This window comes from Schistocerca gregaria, chromosome 3 (assembly GCF_023897955.1).
Source record: "Schistocerca gregaria isolate iqSchGreg1 chromosome 3, iqSchGreg1.2, whole genome shotgun sequence".
In the NCBI taxonomy this organism is placed as follows: Eukaryota; Metazoa; Arthropoda; class Insecta; order Orthoptera; family Acrididae; genus Schistocerca; species Schistocerca gregaria.
In genome coordinates this window covers 857,050,871-857,065,890 of record NC_064922.1, presented here as the reverse complement: position 1 = coordinate 857,065,890, position 15,020 = coordinate 857,050,871, and the positions used below count along the sequence as shown (strand labels likewise).

The 15,020-nt window shown below is 37.3% G+C and overlaps 1 protein-coding gene across 1 annotated transcript in view; it reads right to left on the bottom strand.

Annotated features, from left to right (window-relative positions):
* The window catches only part of LOC126355080 (ELMO domain-containing protein 3-like), a 100,687-nt gene extending 87,288 nt beyond the window's left edge, over window positions 1-13,399 (bottom strand). Inside the window, exons 1-3 of the mRNA XM_050005264.1 lie at window positions 13,183-13,399; window positions 12,961-13,105; window positions 487-610 (exon numbers count right to left, since the gene is read on the bottom strand). Of these exons, the coding sequence (XP_049861221.1) occupies window positions 487-610; window positions 12,961-13,105; window positions 13,183-13,277 (364 nt within the window). The 5' untranslated portion in view covers window positions 13,278-13,399. The remainder of the gene's footprint in view (window positions 1-486; window positions 611-12,960; window positions 13,106-13,182) is intronic.
* Window positions 13,400-15,020: the final 1,621 nt, after the last annotated feature.

The following is a 15,020-nucleotide window of genomic DNA, read 5'->3' as shown; positions in this document are numbered from 1 at the left end:
TTAGTCTTAATATACCTAGTTCTGGCATTACAGTTTCTTATACTGTTATAAATATAGTAAGAAAGTTCTGACAGACTGTAAATAATCTGGGAACAAAGAAAACCACTTACTAAACAGCAGAAGCATCGAGACATCAACAGGCACATACAAAAGAGAATGAAAACTTTGCAAGCTTCTGGAAGACATCCTTTGACAAGCTAGAGTACACTAGCTCATCAAAGAATTTCTTCTGAACGATAGAAAAGTTTTCATTCTCTTTTGTGTCATTGATTCAAAGTTCCTACTATTTAGTGAGTGATCTCCTTTACTCCTCCTACCTTATACTGTTATTTTGGCCACAATTTATTGGCAGCTAACACCACATTATAAATTGCACTGACATTTATTTACCATGATATTTCCTTACTTGCACTTTCTTGTTTGAATACAATGCACAGAGACCATATCTCATGTATGCAGCAATTTACGCAATGAATATGCACTTACATTTTGAAATGGCAAACACCAACTCTCTCTCTGAGCAGAGATGTTCATCCAGTTGTGGAGGACCAACCAAGCAAGACAAAAGTGTGCACAGTCCTTTTCTTTCCACTTCTACAATCACATTTTCCTGCAACATTGTGGGGAAAAAATGGAAAAGAATGAAGGATGAATGCACAAACACTATAATTTAAATACTGAATGGCAGTGTAAAGAACAATGACAATTGCTCATAAAATTGGGTGGTGACACTCAAGCATATTTGACACAAAATCATCACAAAAGGCATTTGTATGAGCACCCTGCAAAATCCCAGACATTGCATACATCACCTCATATTTTACTTAGCTTTGAAATGACTGTTTGGAGATCAAATACACAGAAAATGGGTACAATTTACAGAGTAGTAATAGTAGTAATAGTAGTAGTAGTAGTAGTAGCAGTAATAATAATAATAATAATAATAATTACAATAACAATAATAATAATAATAGTGTAAAGATGCATTCATACACACTGGTGCCCCGATGTACTCACTCGTTAAGTATCTTCAGAAGCTGCTCAGACCTTACACTACGAAATGTTCAACAAATCAGCAACTCTATGAACTTAGTAGGTCACCTTAATGACTTAAAGCTTAAGGATACCAACATCTTCGTGAGCTTCAATGTCATCTCTCCTCAGAACTATTGTCCTGAAATTTGACAGAGACCAAACTTTTTAGGCACGTTGTGATGTCAATGTACTTTCTTTTCCACAGTGGCTGCTGCAAACAGACAGAAGGTATGTGGAACATTTTGAGGGGATGCCTTAGAATCAGCCCAATGGAAACCTAGCTGCTCCTTGCAGTATGTAGATGACACAATCATATGGTCATATTGAAGAGACATGTTGAATGGCTTCCTCATACATCTCAATTCCTTACACAGAACATCAGTTTTACCAAGGAAGTGCCCTGGATGAAGTGCTCCCCTTTCTGGGTGTCGTAAAAAGAAGAGTGGATGGCACATCAGGCCTCAGTGTGTACAAAAAGAAGGTACACACTGACCTACATCCTCGGGCAGACAGCTGCCACTACCTGATGTGGAGGAATGGAGTGCTCAAAACATTTGTACATAGGGCTCGCACCCTCTCTGAAAATGCAAGTCTCAAAAAAGAACTTCAACATCTGAGGACCTTGTGCTAGAAGAACAGCTACAAAGTGTGGTAAATTCAGAGAGCCCTACAGCCACTATACAACCAGTGTAAACAGAAGATAACCCTCAGGAGGCTGTGGCCATTGCATTTATTCCTTTTTGTGACACATTATCCACAAAGACAAGATGAATTCTCCAGAAATACCAAGTGAAGATCATCTTCTGGCCATCACCTAAAACACAGGCACTGCTCGTTAGTGTCAAAGATGACCACAGATTAAATAAATCTGGTGTCTATCAGATACCCTGCCAATGTGGCAAGAGATATAAAGGTCAGATGGTGTGCACTGTCAAAAATCGTTGCTGAGAATGCCAATGGCACACCAGACTGCACCAGCATAACAAGTTGACTGTTGCAGTGCATTGCCTATCAGAATTATATGGAATGGATTAAAAACACACTAAGGTTCTGATACAGACTGTCTGAGTCATTAACGAATCTATCAAGAATGAGTAAAGGGAACTGCAAGTCAACCCTGATAATGGTACATCCTTGTTAAGGCCTGAGAAGCTGCAATTAGTCTGATTAAGAAGTGGAAGTATATACCACACAACAAACTGACATTGGGAGCAGGTGGAGGAACAACAGAGGTGCTGCAGCATACATTCCTGGTGCGAACCTAGGTCAGAGCAGTATGTTGGTGGGAGGAGATGCTGGACATGGACAGTGGTTAGTGTGGTAGATCAGCGGAAGACAAAAGCATCACCCCAGCCCCTAGTGCTCAGTTCATAAGTACACATAAGAAGAGGTCTCTGGGATGTGAACAGAAGTCAAGGAGGTACAAGGGCAATGCCATTGACTGCTTCACATTACAGAAGACTGTTGTATTACAGTGCTTATATATAAAAGGCAATGTACTGGCTGACTGACTCATCATTGACCAGCCCAAACCGTGATGGACAGAAGTTTGAAATCTGGAGAAGATGTGCTCTTATAGTGTTAATGACATTTACAAAGGGAGTTTTCAAAATAGGGGATGAAGGTTTTTTTAAAAAAAAATCCAATATTGGACCTATGAAAATTGGTATTTGGCTTCTTGGTCAGAAATAAAGAAATACAAGGTTTCAGCGTTTTTGGAAATTTCACCCCATGCGGCGGGGGAGGGGGGGGGGGGGAGGGGAATAGTGAGTGAAAACTTTCTTTGAAAATATGTCATTATTAAAGAATTACTAAAGTATTTTTAAAGCTGTATCTAAAAATATTGGTATTTGACTTCTCAGTTAGAAATAAAATAATACATTTCAATGTTCTTCAAAACTGAGTGCCTAAGGGATGAAACAGTGATGAGATTTTTTATGGCAATATTTTATAATCAGAGCATTTTTAAAGCTAAATCTACGAAATTTTAAATTTGGCTTATCAATCAGAAATAAAAAATATATGTTTCACTGTTTTCACACTTATGAGGGTGAAATGGAGAATGACAGTTTTTATGAAAATATTTTAGTGTGCAAGCATTTTTGAAGCTAAATCTATGAAAATTTGTATTTTGCTTCTCTGTTAGAAATAAAACATACATGCCACTGTTTTTGGAAATGCAGTCCCTAAAGAGGTGAAATAGTGAAACACTTTACGAAAATATTTTATTGCGAAAGCATTTTTAATGCTAAATTTTTGAGAATTGGTGTTTGGCTTGTTGGTTAGAGGTGAAAAATATCTATTTCATTGTTTTTGTAAATTCAGCCTCCAACGGAGTAAAATAGTAACAGGCTGATTCACTGACATATCACCCAGCCTTAACTGCTAAGCATAGAAACGTGAAAGTTTGGAGAGGGTATGTATCATACTGTAGGCATAATTTAAGAAGAGACTTTCCAAAATTCCACTTCTAAGGGGGTGAAAAGCTTCTTGAAAATATGTCGCTATTAAGGGAATTTTGAATCTACAATTACGAAAAATAGCATTTGGTTTCTCAGTCAGAAAATAAAAAAGACATGTTGCAGCATTTTTGGAAATTCAACCACTAACAGAGTAAAACAGTGGGTGAAAGTTTTTTTGAAAATAAAGAACTACTAAATGATTTTTAAAGCTACATCTATGAAACTGATATTTGACATCTCAGTTAAAAATTAAAAAATAAAAATTTGTGTTTCAGCATTTCTGGAAAATGAACCCATAAGGGAGTCCAATAGGGGATGAAAATTTTTTAGAAAATATTTTGTCACATTAAAAAAGTCTTAAAGCTAAATTTATGAAATTTGGTATTTCACTTTTCAGTTAGATGTATAGATATATTTGTTAGGGGATGAAAACTGCTATGGAAATATCTCCATAAGAACACAAATTCATGATTAACAAAAACTTTGGACTCCAGCTACCAGAATTGCCTTTTGGTCAGAAGTACTTTCAGAAGAGAACATGCTTACATGGCCTTAATTAGCATGAAAAGTTTAGAAGGTGTTGCAATTTATGAACATAAAAATTCTATTATATAAAAACAAAAACCTGCAGGCCATACAGTCTATGCGAGCAAAGCAGTGTGCGCTAAGGTAGTCTAATGTATAAAAATGAATATTTGTTTGTCTTATACGCATTCCTATGCCCTTCAATCAATTATGATGAAACTTTGATGAGTTGATTTTACACATGCCTGTGAAGGTTCCTGAAGGGTGGGAGGGAGGTCATGAGAGGGGGGAGGGGGGAAGGGGAGGGGTGTTGTAAGAAGCACCTACAATCGATGGTGATACAGATGAAAAGGGGCTGACATCTGACGTACAAGCTTAACTAAGGAACAGACAGAGCAAATTCAGTCAAAATTTGTACACACATTATTTGTATAAAAATACTGTTTCAGTGAAATTCACCAATCACATAGGGCCTATATAAAAATATTGGATAATGACCGATATTAGTATCAAATACATAGCTTTTGGGGTTGTTAGACTTATTGATGATAGTCACTGTGAAGTTTCACTCCTAGCATTAGGGTTAGGAGTGGGTGCAAAGATGTCAGCATCTATCTGTAAAGCCTGAAGGGATTTCTACCAAAATTGGCACACACACCATGGGGGCGAAAAGGGATGACAAAAGTATAACTCAGGAATGTCTGGAGCAATTTCAACAAAATTTGGTTATTGAAGGGCTAATTATTTGTATAAAACTGTTGTGAGTAAGATATCCATACTACTATTAGTCGTGGGGGCGATGCTGAGAAGGGTTGATGTGAAGATACTCTTCAGTGCAGTATACTGTTTAAAAGAGTTGACCAGTATAAGGTTACTTAACAAAATCTTAAATTGGATTACATGATACATGAATTATTTAGGAATAAAGGAGATGACTCACTGAAAGTCAGAAGTGCTGCATCGTCGATAGGTACACAAACAAAAAGTACAAAACTTTGCTACCTTTAGGAATGATTCACATGCATACACCTGTCTCTCTACATTCCGAAAGCTAGCAAAGCTCTGTACCTTTTGTTTGTATACCAATGGATGAGACAACACTTCTGCCTTTCTGTGACTCGTCTCCTTTATCCCTAAATAATTCAAAATTCTCAACTAGAACTTTCCGTACATTACACATTTATTAAGCTGTGGCAGATTGCTGAATACATGTGTACCTATTTGTCCAAATTCTTTCTGTACTAAGTTAACCCGGTGCAGTCTTTGTTGTGGTCGTGTATGGCCCCAGTATTGTATTCATACTTGGCATTGTTTTTTGAAACAAAGAGAAGTACTTGTAACATCAAATGACATAAATGAATTATGTTCTAAATACCAAGTTTATTGTAATGGTCTCTGTGGGATAATCTACGATGAGCACCAAACATAATTCTTCAAGCCCATTACGACTACTGGAATTGTAGCTCAACTACGATGCTTTATTGATTCTAGAATGTGAATTTTTCAATCGAAGCTATGATTATCTACAGTTCCAAAACTAACACTTTCTACTTCTCAAATTTCATTGTTTCAGTAGAGTATTTCCACAGCTTGCAGAGTTCTAACAGAAATACTGGACAGTATCTATAGAGTCTCGCCAATATTTAATTATAATCCATCTGCTATTTTTTGTTCCTATGCTTGTATCTTCTGGTCTTCTGGTAGCGCAAGTGGAATAAAATTTATATTTTAATAGAGAATGTATAATGGTAAAAATACAAAAGAAATTGGACAATTTCAAGAACCTTAAAATTCCAACAAAACAGGGAAGTATTCTTGAAACATTTTTGTTTCTTGTATATATTAATGACATAACACAGCTATTAAACTCAAAGTTAGTAAACTATACTCATAATACATCCATTATTAGCAGGGGCACTACACAACAGTCAATAACGCAAAATAATATAGAGAATGTTGGCCTGGTAACAGAATATCTTAATATGAAAAAACTGTCACTGATTCAAGATAAGACAACTGTGATTAAGTTTTTGTTAAATTATAATAAATATTAAGTATGCATAAGTGCTAAATGGATGTCGTTAGTTGGAACAGCTGATTCGAACAAAAACATCTATGCACCATAATGGTGGAGCGTATCATACGAAAGGAGTACAGTAGCTAAATCCACAAAAAGATTAGCTGCAATGTTTTTTTTTTTTTAAATTGACAGCTGCAATATCACCTCTTATTCTAAAAGAAATATCCCCCCCCCCTCTCTCTCTCTGTCTCTCTCTCTCAGTGTGTGTGTGTGTGTGTGTGTGTGTGTGTGTGTGTGTGTGTGTGTTCTTCAGTCCAAAGACAGGTTAGATCCAACTCTCCACACTGTGCAAGCCTCTTCATCTCTACAATATTACTGTAGCCTACATCCATCAGAACTTGCTTATTGTACTCCTGTATTCAAGCCCTGGTTTCCTCTATAATTTTTATCCTCCACACTTACCTCCATTACCAAACAGACTGTTCGTTGCTGCCTTGTGCATCCCCCCCTCACACTACAGAACAGCACTTCGCATTAGTTATTCAACCACTCCATCTACTCTTCAGCATTCTCCTGGGCCAACACATTTCAAAAAGTTCTGTTCCTTTCTACTGCTGGTTAAATCACTAACAATTGCAATATGGGATTAAGATTTGGGGTGGCGTACCTGCAAGCCTACATGGAAAATGTACTCATGCCTCAGAAGAGAGCTGTTAGAATAAATGATGACATACAGCAGCTACAAGAGAATGTAGAAAACAGCATATTCTGTTTTCAGCTGGTATAATGTAGTTGCACAGAGGGGGTGTCTGTGCTTGGGAGTCAGGCTGAGGTTGGGGCAAATTCAAACATTTATATAATGAAAAGCTGTTCATACTCAGTGAAAGATTTCTGAACTCCACCATCCATAGTACTATTTCTCTGGGATAATTTAAACATATCAGTCGTAGTAAATATTCATTTAATAGTACTTAATGTGCTATTTCTAGTACGTATCTATTATACTTGCTTTATCAGTTCCTTAACGTAGGTGCACAAAAATGACAATTTACAAGACTAAAATTGTTATTGGCAAATAAAGGTGGTTATTATTATTATTATTATTATTATTGTTATTATTATTGTTATTGTTATTGTTGTTGTTGTTGTTGTTTATATCAGAAACAAAGTCCAAAACCGATTCCAGTAGTGCCTAACTGCTTAAAATTCTGAGTGCCCATTTCCATACTCCATTTCAGAGTATAAAAATTTCATCTTGAATTACATATGACAACTGTCTTCTGCCTTTCAATACTTTGAAACTACTTACACTGTCCACTTTCACAAGCAAACGTAAACAATTATCAATACTGAACAAAAGATTATGGGAAAACTGAAAGTGAATAACAAAAGGAGTGGTCACTGAAGAAACCAGGTAAGAGTATAGGTAATAAACTTCTTCCTTTTTTAAATAAAGAAGTGGTGGGAGTAAGGAAATGATTATACCATTTCAAGTGATTGAGGTAAGTCAACCGAATAACAGGACAAAACACAAATGAGACAGGTCATGCAGAAAGGATCATCTCAATCATGTCTTAGTACGACAAAGGGGATAAGTTTTTGGGAATACAAGTAAACAGCAGAGAGGGCTGAAAAGTCTATACCCTTGATGAACTGCCATAACTCAGTTCTATTTACAATGGATGTGATCACAGCTATTCATGGTTTAAGACAGCATAAACATTTCAAGAAAATGGCTTCATAAAACCACCTTAAAGCAGTTGCAATGCATATTTATTTGTATAAGTTTTCATTGAAGCAACCATCTTCAGGTCATGGGTGCTATTACATAAGTTTAACGGAAGGTTTCTTGGCATCAAATACACTGAAACTATACAGCTCTATCCACAGAAAAAAATAAAAACATTTAATGCATCATATTTCCATCCACTAATGCATCAGATTAGTTTTCAGGGAAACATAATTTATAAAGATAATAATTCTAGAACATACATGTCTTTGTCTCCCCTTGTTAACACAATAGGTGGGTCCCTTAAGCTGGGATCTTAGTGACTTACCCCTCCTTTCCAACATCGTGTCTTTCTTTCCCAGAGAGAGAGAGAGAGAGAGAGAGAGAGAGAGAGAGAGAGAGAGAGAGAGAGAGAGAGAGGTCTCCCCTATAGTCTCTCCTCTACAGCTACCCCAAGTACTGTCCTCCATTCTGTCCCTTCTACCTATCAATGTTTTCTGTATGTTCTTTTCTCTTCCAATTCTGCAGAGAAAGTACTCATTTCTTATTTTATCAGTCCAGATAATTTTCAACATCCTTCTATAGGACCACATCTCAAACTCTTCAATCCTCCTCTTTTCCAGATTTCCCTCTGCGCATAATTCACTACCATACAATGCTGTGCTCCAAATGGTATGTGCAGTTTTTTTGCTTTCAAGTGTTGTTTTTCCCTCCTGAAGGTAAGTATGGCTAACTATTCTGTCCCTCATAATTTAAAATTTTCTGAACTGCTTTTACCTTTCGATAGAATATATATTATTGTTCTTTATTGTTATATGTCACTTTCTATCTTTAAGAAACGCAATGTATGATTAATATAAGGAGTAATAACAATATCTATTAAGATTTTTCTCCCCCCTCCACCTCTCAATGAACCACAGCTCGCGTGCCACAACGATACAAATAGCCATTCAGTAGGTGTAACAATGTCTGCAGAGTACCTGTTGAGAAGCCAGACAAACATATGGTTCCTGGAGATGGTCAGCAGCCATTTATGCAGTTGCAGGGGCAGTACTCTGGATGATTGACTGATCTGGCCTTATAACATCAACCAAAACACGCTTCCTGTGCTGGTACTGCAAACAGCTGAAGGAAAGGGGAAACTACAGCAGTAAATTTTCCCGATGGCATACAGCTGTACTGTATGGTTAAATGATAATGGTGTCCTGTTGGATGAAATATTCTGTAGGTAAAATTGTCTCCCACTCGGATCTCCGGGCAGAGACTACTCAGGAGAAACATAAGTGGCATTCTACAGAACAACGTGTGGAATGTTAGATCCATTAATTGGGCAGGTAGGTTAGAAAATTTAAAAATGAAAATGGATGGGCTACAGTTAGATATTGAGGGAATTAGTGAAGTCTGGTGGTAGTTGGAACAGGACTTCAGCTCAGGTGAATACAGGGTTATATATACAAAACCAATCAGGAGTAACGCAGGAGTAGGTTTAATAATGCCTAAAAAAGGAGGAATGCAGGAAAGCTACTACGAACAGCCTAGTGAACACATTATTGTAGCCAAGAAAGATACAAAGCCCACATCCACCACAGTGGTGCATGGTTACATGCCAACCAGCTATGCAGATGATTAAGAGATTGAAGAAATGTATGATGAGATAAAAAAAAATTACTCAGATAGTCAAGGGAGACAAAAATGTAATAGTGATGGTGACTAGAAATTGATAGCAGGGACAGGGAGGAAAAATTGTAGGTGAATGTGGACTGGAGGGAAAGGAATAAAACAGGAAGTCAGCCAGTACAGTTTTTCACAGAGCACAATTCAATTAACGCTAACATCTGGTTTATCTGACCACACTGAAGAAATTGCGAGGAAGTAGGAAACCTCGAAGATAGTATCTCAATAAGTAGAAAAAACCAGAGGTTGAGAGTTTCAGAGGGAGCATTAGGCAACTACTGACAAGAATGGACGAAAGGAATACAGTAGAAGACAAATGGGTAGCTAAGAGAGAAAAAATAGTAAAGGCACCACATGATAAACAGATAAAAAAAACAAGGCCAAGTAGAAATCCTTGGATAACAAAGAGGTACTGAATTAAAGGAGAAAATATAAAAATTCAGTAAATGAAGCAGCTGTAAGGTAATACAAACATCTAAAAAACGAGACTGACATGAAGTGCAAAATGGCTAGGCAGGAATGGCTAGGGGACAGCTGTAAGAATTTAGAAGCATATATAACTAGAGGAAAGATAGATACCACCTACAGGAAAATTAAAAAGAGGCCTCTGCAGAAAAGAGAAACAGCTGTATGAATATCAAGAGCGCAGATGGGAATCCAGTCCCAAGCAAAGAAGGGACAGGTGGAAGGAGTATACAGAAAGTCTATACAAGGAAGATGGTCTTCCAGGCAATATTATAAAAACAAAAGAGGACGTAGATGAAGATGAGATGGGAGACATATTACTTTGAGAAAAATTTGACAGAGCATTGATAGACCTAACTCGAAACAAGGCCCCAGGAGTAAACGACAATCTTTCAGAACTACTAATAGCCTTGGGAGAACCAACCATAAAAAAACTCTTCTGTTTGGTGTACAAGGTATATGAGACAGGAGAAATACCCTCAGACTTTTAGAGGAATATAATAATTCCAATTCCAAAGAAAGCAAGTGCTGACAGGTGTCAATATTACCAAACTATCAGTTCAATAAGTCATGTTTGCAAAACACTAACACAAATTCTTTAAAAAAAAATGGAAAATCTGATAGAAACTGACCTTGGGGAAGATCAGCTTGGATTCTGGAGAAATATACAAACACGCAACACAATACTGGCCCTACGACTTCTCTTAGAAGATAGGTTAACGAAAGGAAAACCTACATTTATAGCATTAGTAGACTTAGAGACAGCTTTTGACAATGTAGGCTGGAATACTCTCTCCACAATTCTGAAGGTAGCAGGGGTAGAGCAGAGGGCATAAACCTACAGCTTTTTCTGAGATCAGATGGCAGTCGTAAGAGTCAAGAGGCATCAAAGACAAGTTGAGAAACGAGTGAGACAAGGTTGTAGTTTATCCCCAATGTTATTCAATCTGCACATTGAAGAAGCAGTAAAGGAAACCAAAGAAAAATTTGGAATAGGAATTAAAGTTCAGGGACAAGAAATAAAAACTTTTAGGTTTACCAAAGACATTGTAATTCTGTCTGAGACAGCAAAGGACTTGGAAGAGGAGTTGAAATGAGTGTCTTGCAATGAGGATATGAGATGGACATCAACAAAAACATGGATAATGGAATGTAGTTGAATTAAATCAGGTGACTCTGAGGCAACTGAACTAAGAAACGAGACACTTTAAGCAGTAGATGAGGACTGCTATTTGGGCAGTAAAATAACTAATGATGGCCAAAGTAGAGAGGATATAAAATGTAGACTAGCAATGGCAAGAAAAGTGTTTCTGAAGAGAAATTTGTTAACACTGAATACAAACTTATCTGTCAGCAAATCTTTTCTGAAAATATTTGTATGGAAGTGAAACCTGGATGATAAACATTTTAGACAAGAAGAGAACAAAAGATTTTTGAAACGTAGTACTACTGAAGAATGCTGAAGATTTGACAGGTAGGCAACATAACTAATAAGAAGGTACTGAACAGAATTGGGGAGAAAAGTTGTGGCAAACCTGACTAGAGGAAGGGATATGCTGATAGGACACATTCTGAAGCATCAAGGAATCATCAATTTAGTACTTGGGGGAAGTGTATATGCAGGAGGGGGGGGGGGGGGGGGGGAGTTATATAGAAGTAGACCAAGAGATGAATATACTAAGCAGATTCAGAAGGATGTACATTGCAATTGTTATTCCGAGCTGAAGAGGACTGCACAAACTTGCATCAAACGACAACAGCAACATGAAGAATTCAAGGGTTGAATACTATAACAAATTTGAGGTTTAACACACTTTCAGAACGGAATGAGGTACATAACTACATATTTCCAACAGCCTGCCAGAACATATCAAATGTTTTGAGAGTAATGAAGGAGTAAAGTTGAAGTTCTGAGTTGTTCACGGGCACATAGACAGCTGCGCAGAATTGTATTAAACGTTTTGTGCGAAGTATACAGTAGTTTAAGAGGAATTAAGGCACTTTCCATTAAACAACTACTCTTACTCCACTGAAGAGTGCCCGCACAAGCATAGTTGAACATTAACATTTTACAGAACTACATTTTATAGAAATTAACCAGTATGTACTCTTACTCAGTTAATGTTCTCATTTATATGATTATTCATAACTACTTTTGTATTATCATATACAAAACTTTAAATTATTCTACTGTAAAGTGAATAAAATACAATATACATCTTCAGCTTCCCTGCGCATTTCATAGGCTCTTCCAATAAGGATCTATGGCTCAAATATATGACAATGTTAAATCACATACCAGCTAGGTGCCCACATTAAATTTAAGTAGAGCTCTATTTGTCTATTGTTTTTGAAAAACAAAGCCATTTATGCAGTCTTTCAATTCCTGTACAATTACCCCACTCTATAGGGCATTGTCTGTTTTCTTCCATGCCCTTCTAATTTGCCCTAGCTCTGCCATATATATGTCTGTCACTTCTGCACAAATCCTAACTGTTCTACACCACAACGAATACTGGATTTTTAGATTTTTAAAAAAAACCTGATTAAGCAAAGGGATAGGTTTTGTAACTCAGTATGGTACATTTTATAAGTCCACATATTTCAGGAGAGCATACTGTTTAGCCTGTATCTTGACTTATCTACCAAACGTGCAACCCAACAGCCTATCATACAGCAGTTTTAGAACACTACATCATCACGCTCAGGGCCTGATATGCAACATACCTGTCACACATTAGTTAAATCAAAAGCTACTAATAGTTCTTTGAACAATACTAATAGCCACATTTGGGCTTCATTTGATCAACACATTATTTTTTTTTACTTGCCCTGACATGCACTGTTGCATTCAACAGAGTTTTGAGAAGTTGCAAAATAAGGCTACAGCTTCATGACTACTATTAATATATCTTCAGCACACAGCTATCCAAAAAGCTGAAGGACCAACTGATAAAGCTTGATAAAGAATCCAATCCGATGTTGTCAGCTACTGGACCCATTACTTAGTTTTCTGACTTCATCTACTGCACTAAGCAACCAATCCTCACCGTCTTCTGAGCTGAACAGAGCCGTTGAAAGTACGTTAATGCTTGCTGGAACGTCAAATGGGACAAAGGGTACATATTGAGTTGATACATCGGTTCCACTGTGGCAATTCCGTCCCATTCTCTTCTTGCAGATTCGACAGCAAACCTATATCAAAGGCAATTCAACAATATTTTGTTTGTAACAGGTTAAAAGGGATCAAAGACAAATTCAGCAGAGTAAACCTTTCTTTCTCTGGGGTAGCGTTAAGACGATGCCATGCAAATGCTGAAGTAATATCTAAATCTGATTTATTTCCGTTTCCGTCGCTTGCAGGCATCGCTTCGCACTAGGTCAGGCGATAGAATTCCACTTAACTATTTACTAGTTACGATAGCACAATGCAACAATGAGCAATGCCCACTCCTTCTTCAACAAGCGAACTTAACAACACAACCTGACGGTAGGAGTGTCTCTCTAATTATATCTTTGACCAAAAGTGAAGCTCTTCAGCAGAAGTTAATTAATTGGGTCATAGTCAACTCCCCCTGGATGAAGTTGCAATAGTGGACAAGTCGTAAAATGAGTCATCAGAAAACAATGAGAATGAAAACTAGAACAGGGATTTTTCAATAAAAGTTAAATGGTAAAACAATGTAGAAAATATATAACACCTCAAAAGGTAATATTGGCAGGTAACTGCTATTTCACCACAGACTCTCCACACCGTACACCACTACGAATTACGTATTCACAGGTTCACTAAGCTTGGAATGTAGTTTCATAAGTATTTGAAGTGTCTTACTATCTATTAAGACAGATTGAGATACGGCATTTAATATTTTATCATGACTGAAAAGAAACTTGTATAGAAACAGAGACTAGGCCTACTAAGCAATGTGATTTGAATAAAAAAGATCGCAGCGTCTGTTAGAATTGCTTATTGAAGAACACGGCCTGTTTCGCAAATTAAATATGCATCTTCGGCTGCTTCAAGCCAAAAGATTGAAGATTCTATTTAAACCGGATAAAGCCATTCGCAACATTTATATCACAATACTTAAAACTTCTGACTCACGAATGCGTGAGTGCCTATGATAAAATGTAATTGGGGATAAGGCCATCCCCAAGATCTATTGTAGATAGCCTGGGGAGAAAACATAGCTGTTGGCAGCGCCACCTAATCGCCACTAATCTGTTAGCGGTTAGCTGGAGGTGACTTTAACCTTCCGAGTATAGACTGAGACATCTATTGATTCACTGCAAGTGTTACAGACAGACAGTCTTGCGAACTACTCGGAAGAAGTTTTCGGCAAACTTATTTCAACAACTAGCTAGACAAAGAAAAAAGGATTAGTGATCATAATGTCGTCATAGCGACGACAACCCTGTCAAGAAGGCCAGAACAGTGCTTTGCTAGAAAAAACAGATAACCAGTTGCTAGCGTCCCATTTAGAGAAAGGACATCATTAAGCTCCAGTATAATGGACATAGGGGGATTATGGATACAGTTTAAACTGATGACGCTGTGAAGACATATGTGATAAGTAAGTGGATCAAGGATGGTTTAATATCTAAATTCGGAAAATGCTGAGGAAAAAGTGATTGTTACACTCTTGGTTCAAGAGATAGTAGAAATTTGTGCGTCCCTAAGAAGAGTAATTTGCAAAGCATACAACGACTTCTTACGTCATATCTTAGCGAATCATCTTGCCAAGAACTAGAGAAAATTCTGTCCATACTTAAAATCACTAAGCGAGTCGAAGGCTTCTATCCAGTCACTCGTCGATCTGTTTGGGGGCCATCAGAAGACAACAAAAGGAAAGCTGAAGTTATTAATTTCATATTTAAGAAATCATCCATGCCTGAGGACCTTACAAACCTATCGTTGTTTTACTGTCCTGCATGGAGGACATACATGACATCCAACGGTGTAGAAAAGCAAATGAAATAGCTGAAAACAAATAGATGGAATCCCGTCCGGTTTTACAGAGAGTATCCTGCGGCATTGGCCCCTTACTTAGCCTGCATTTATCGGGAATCTCTGGCCCAGCGAAAAGTCCCTAGAGACTGGAAAAAAGCG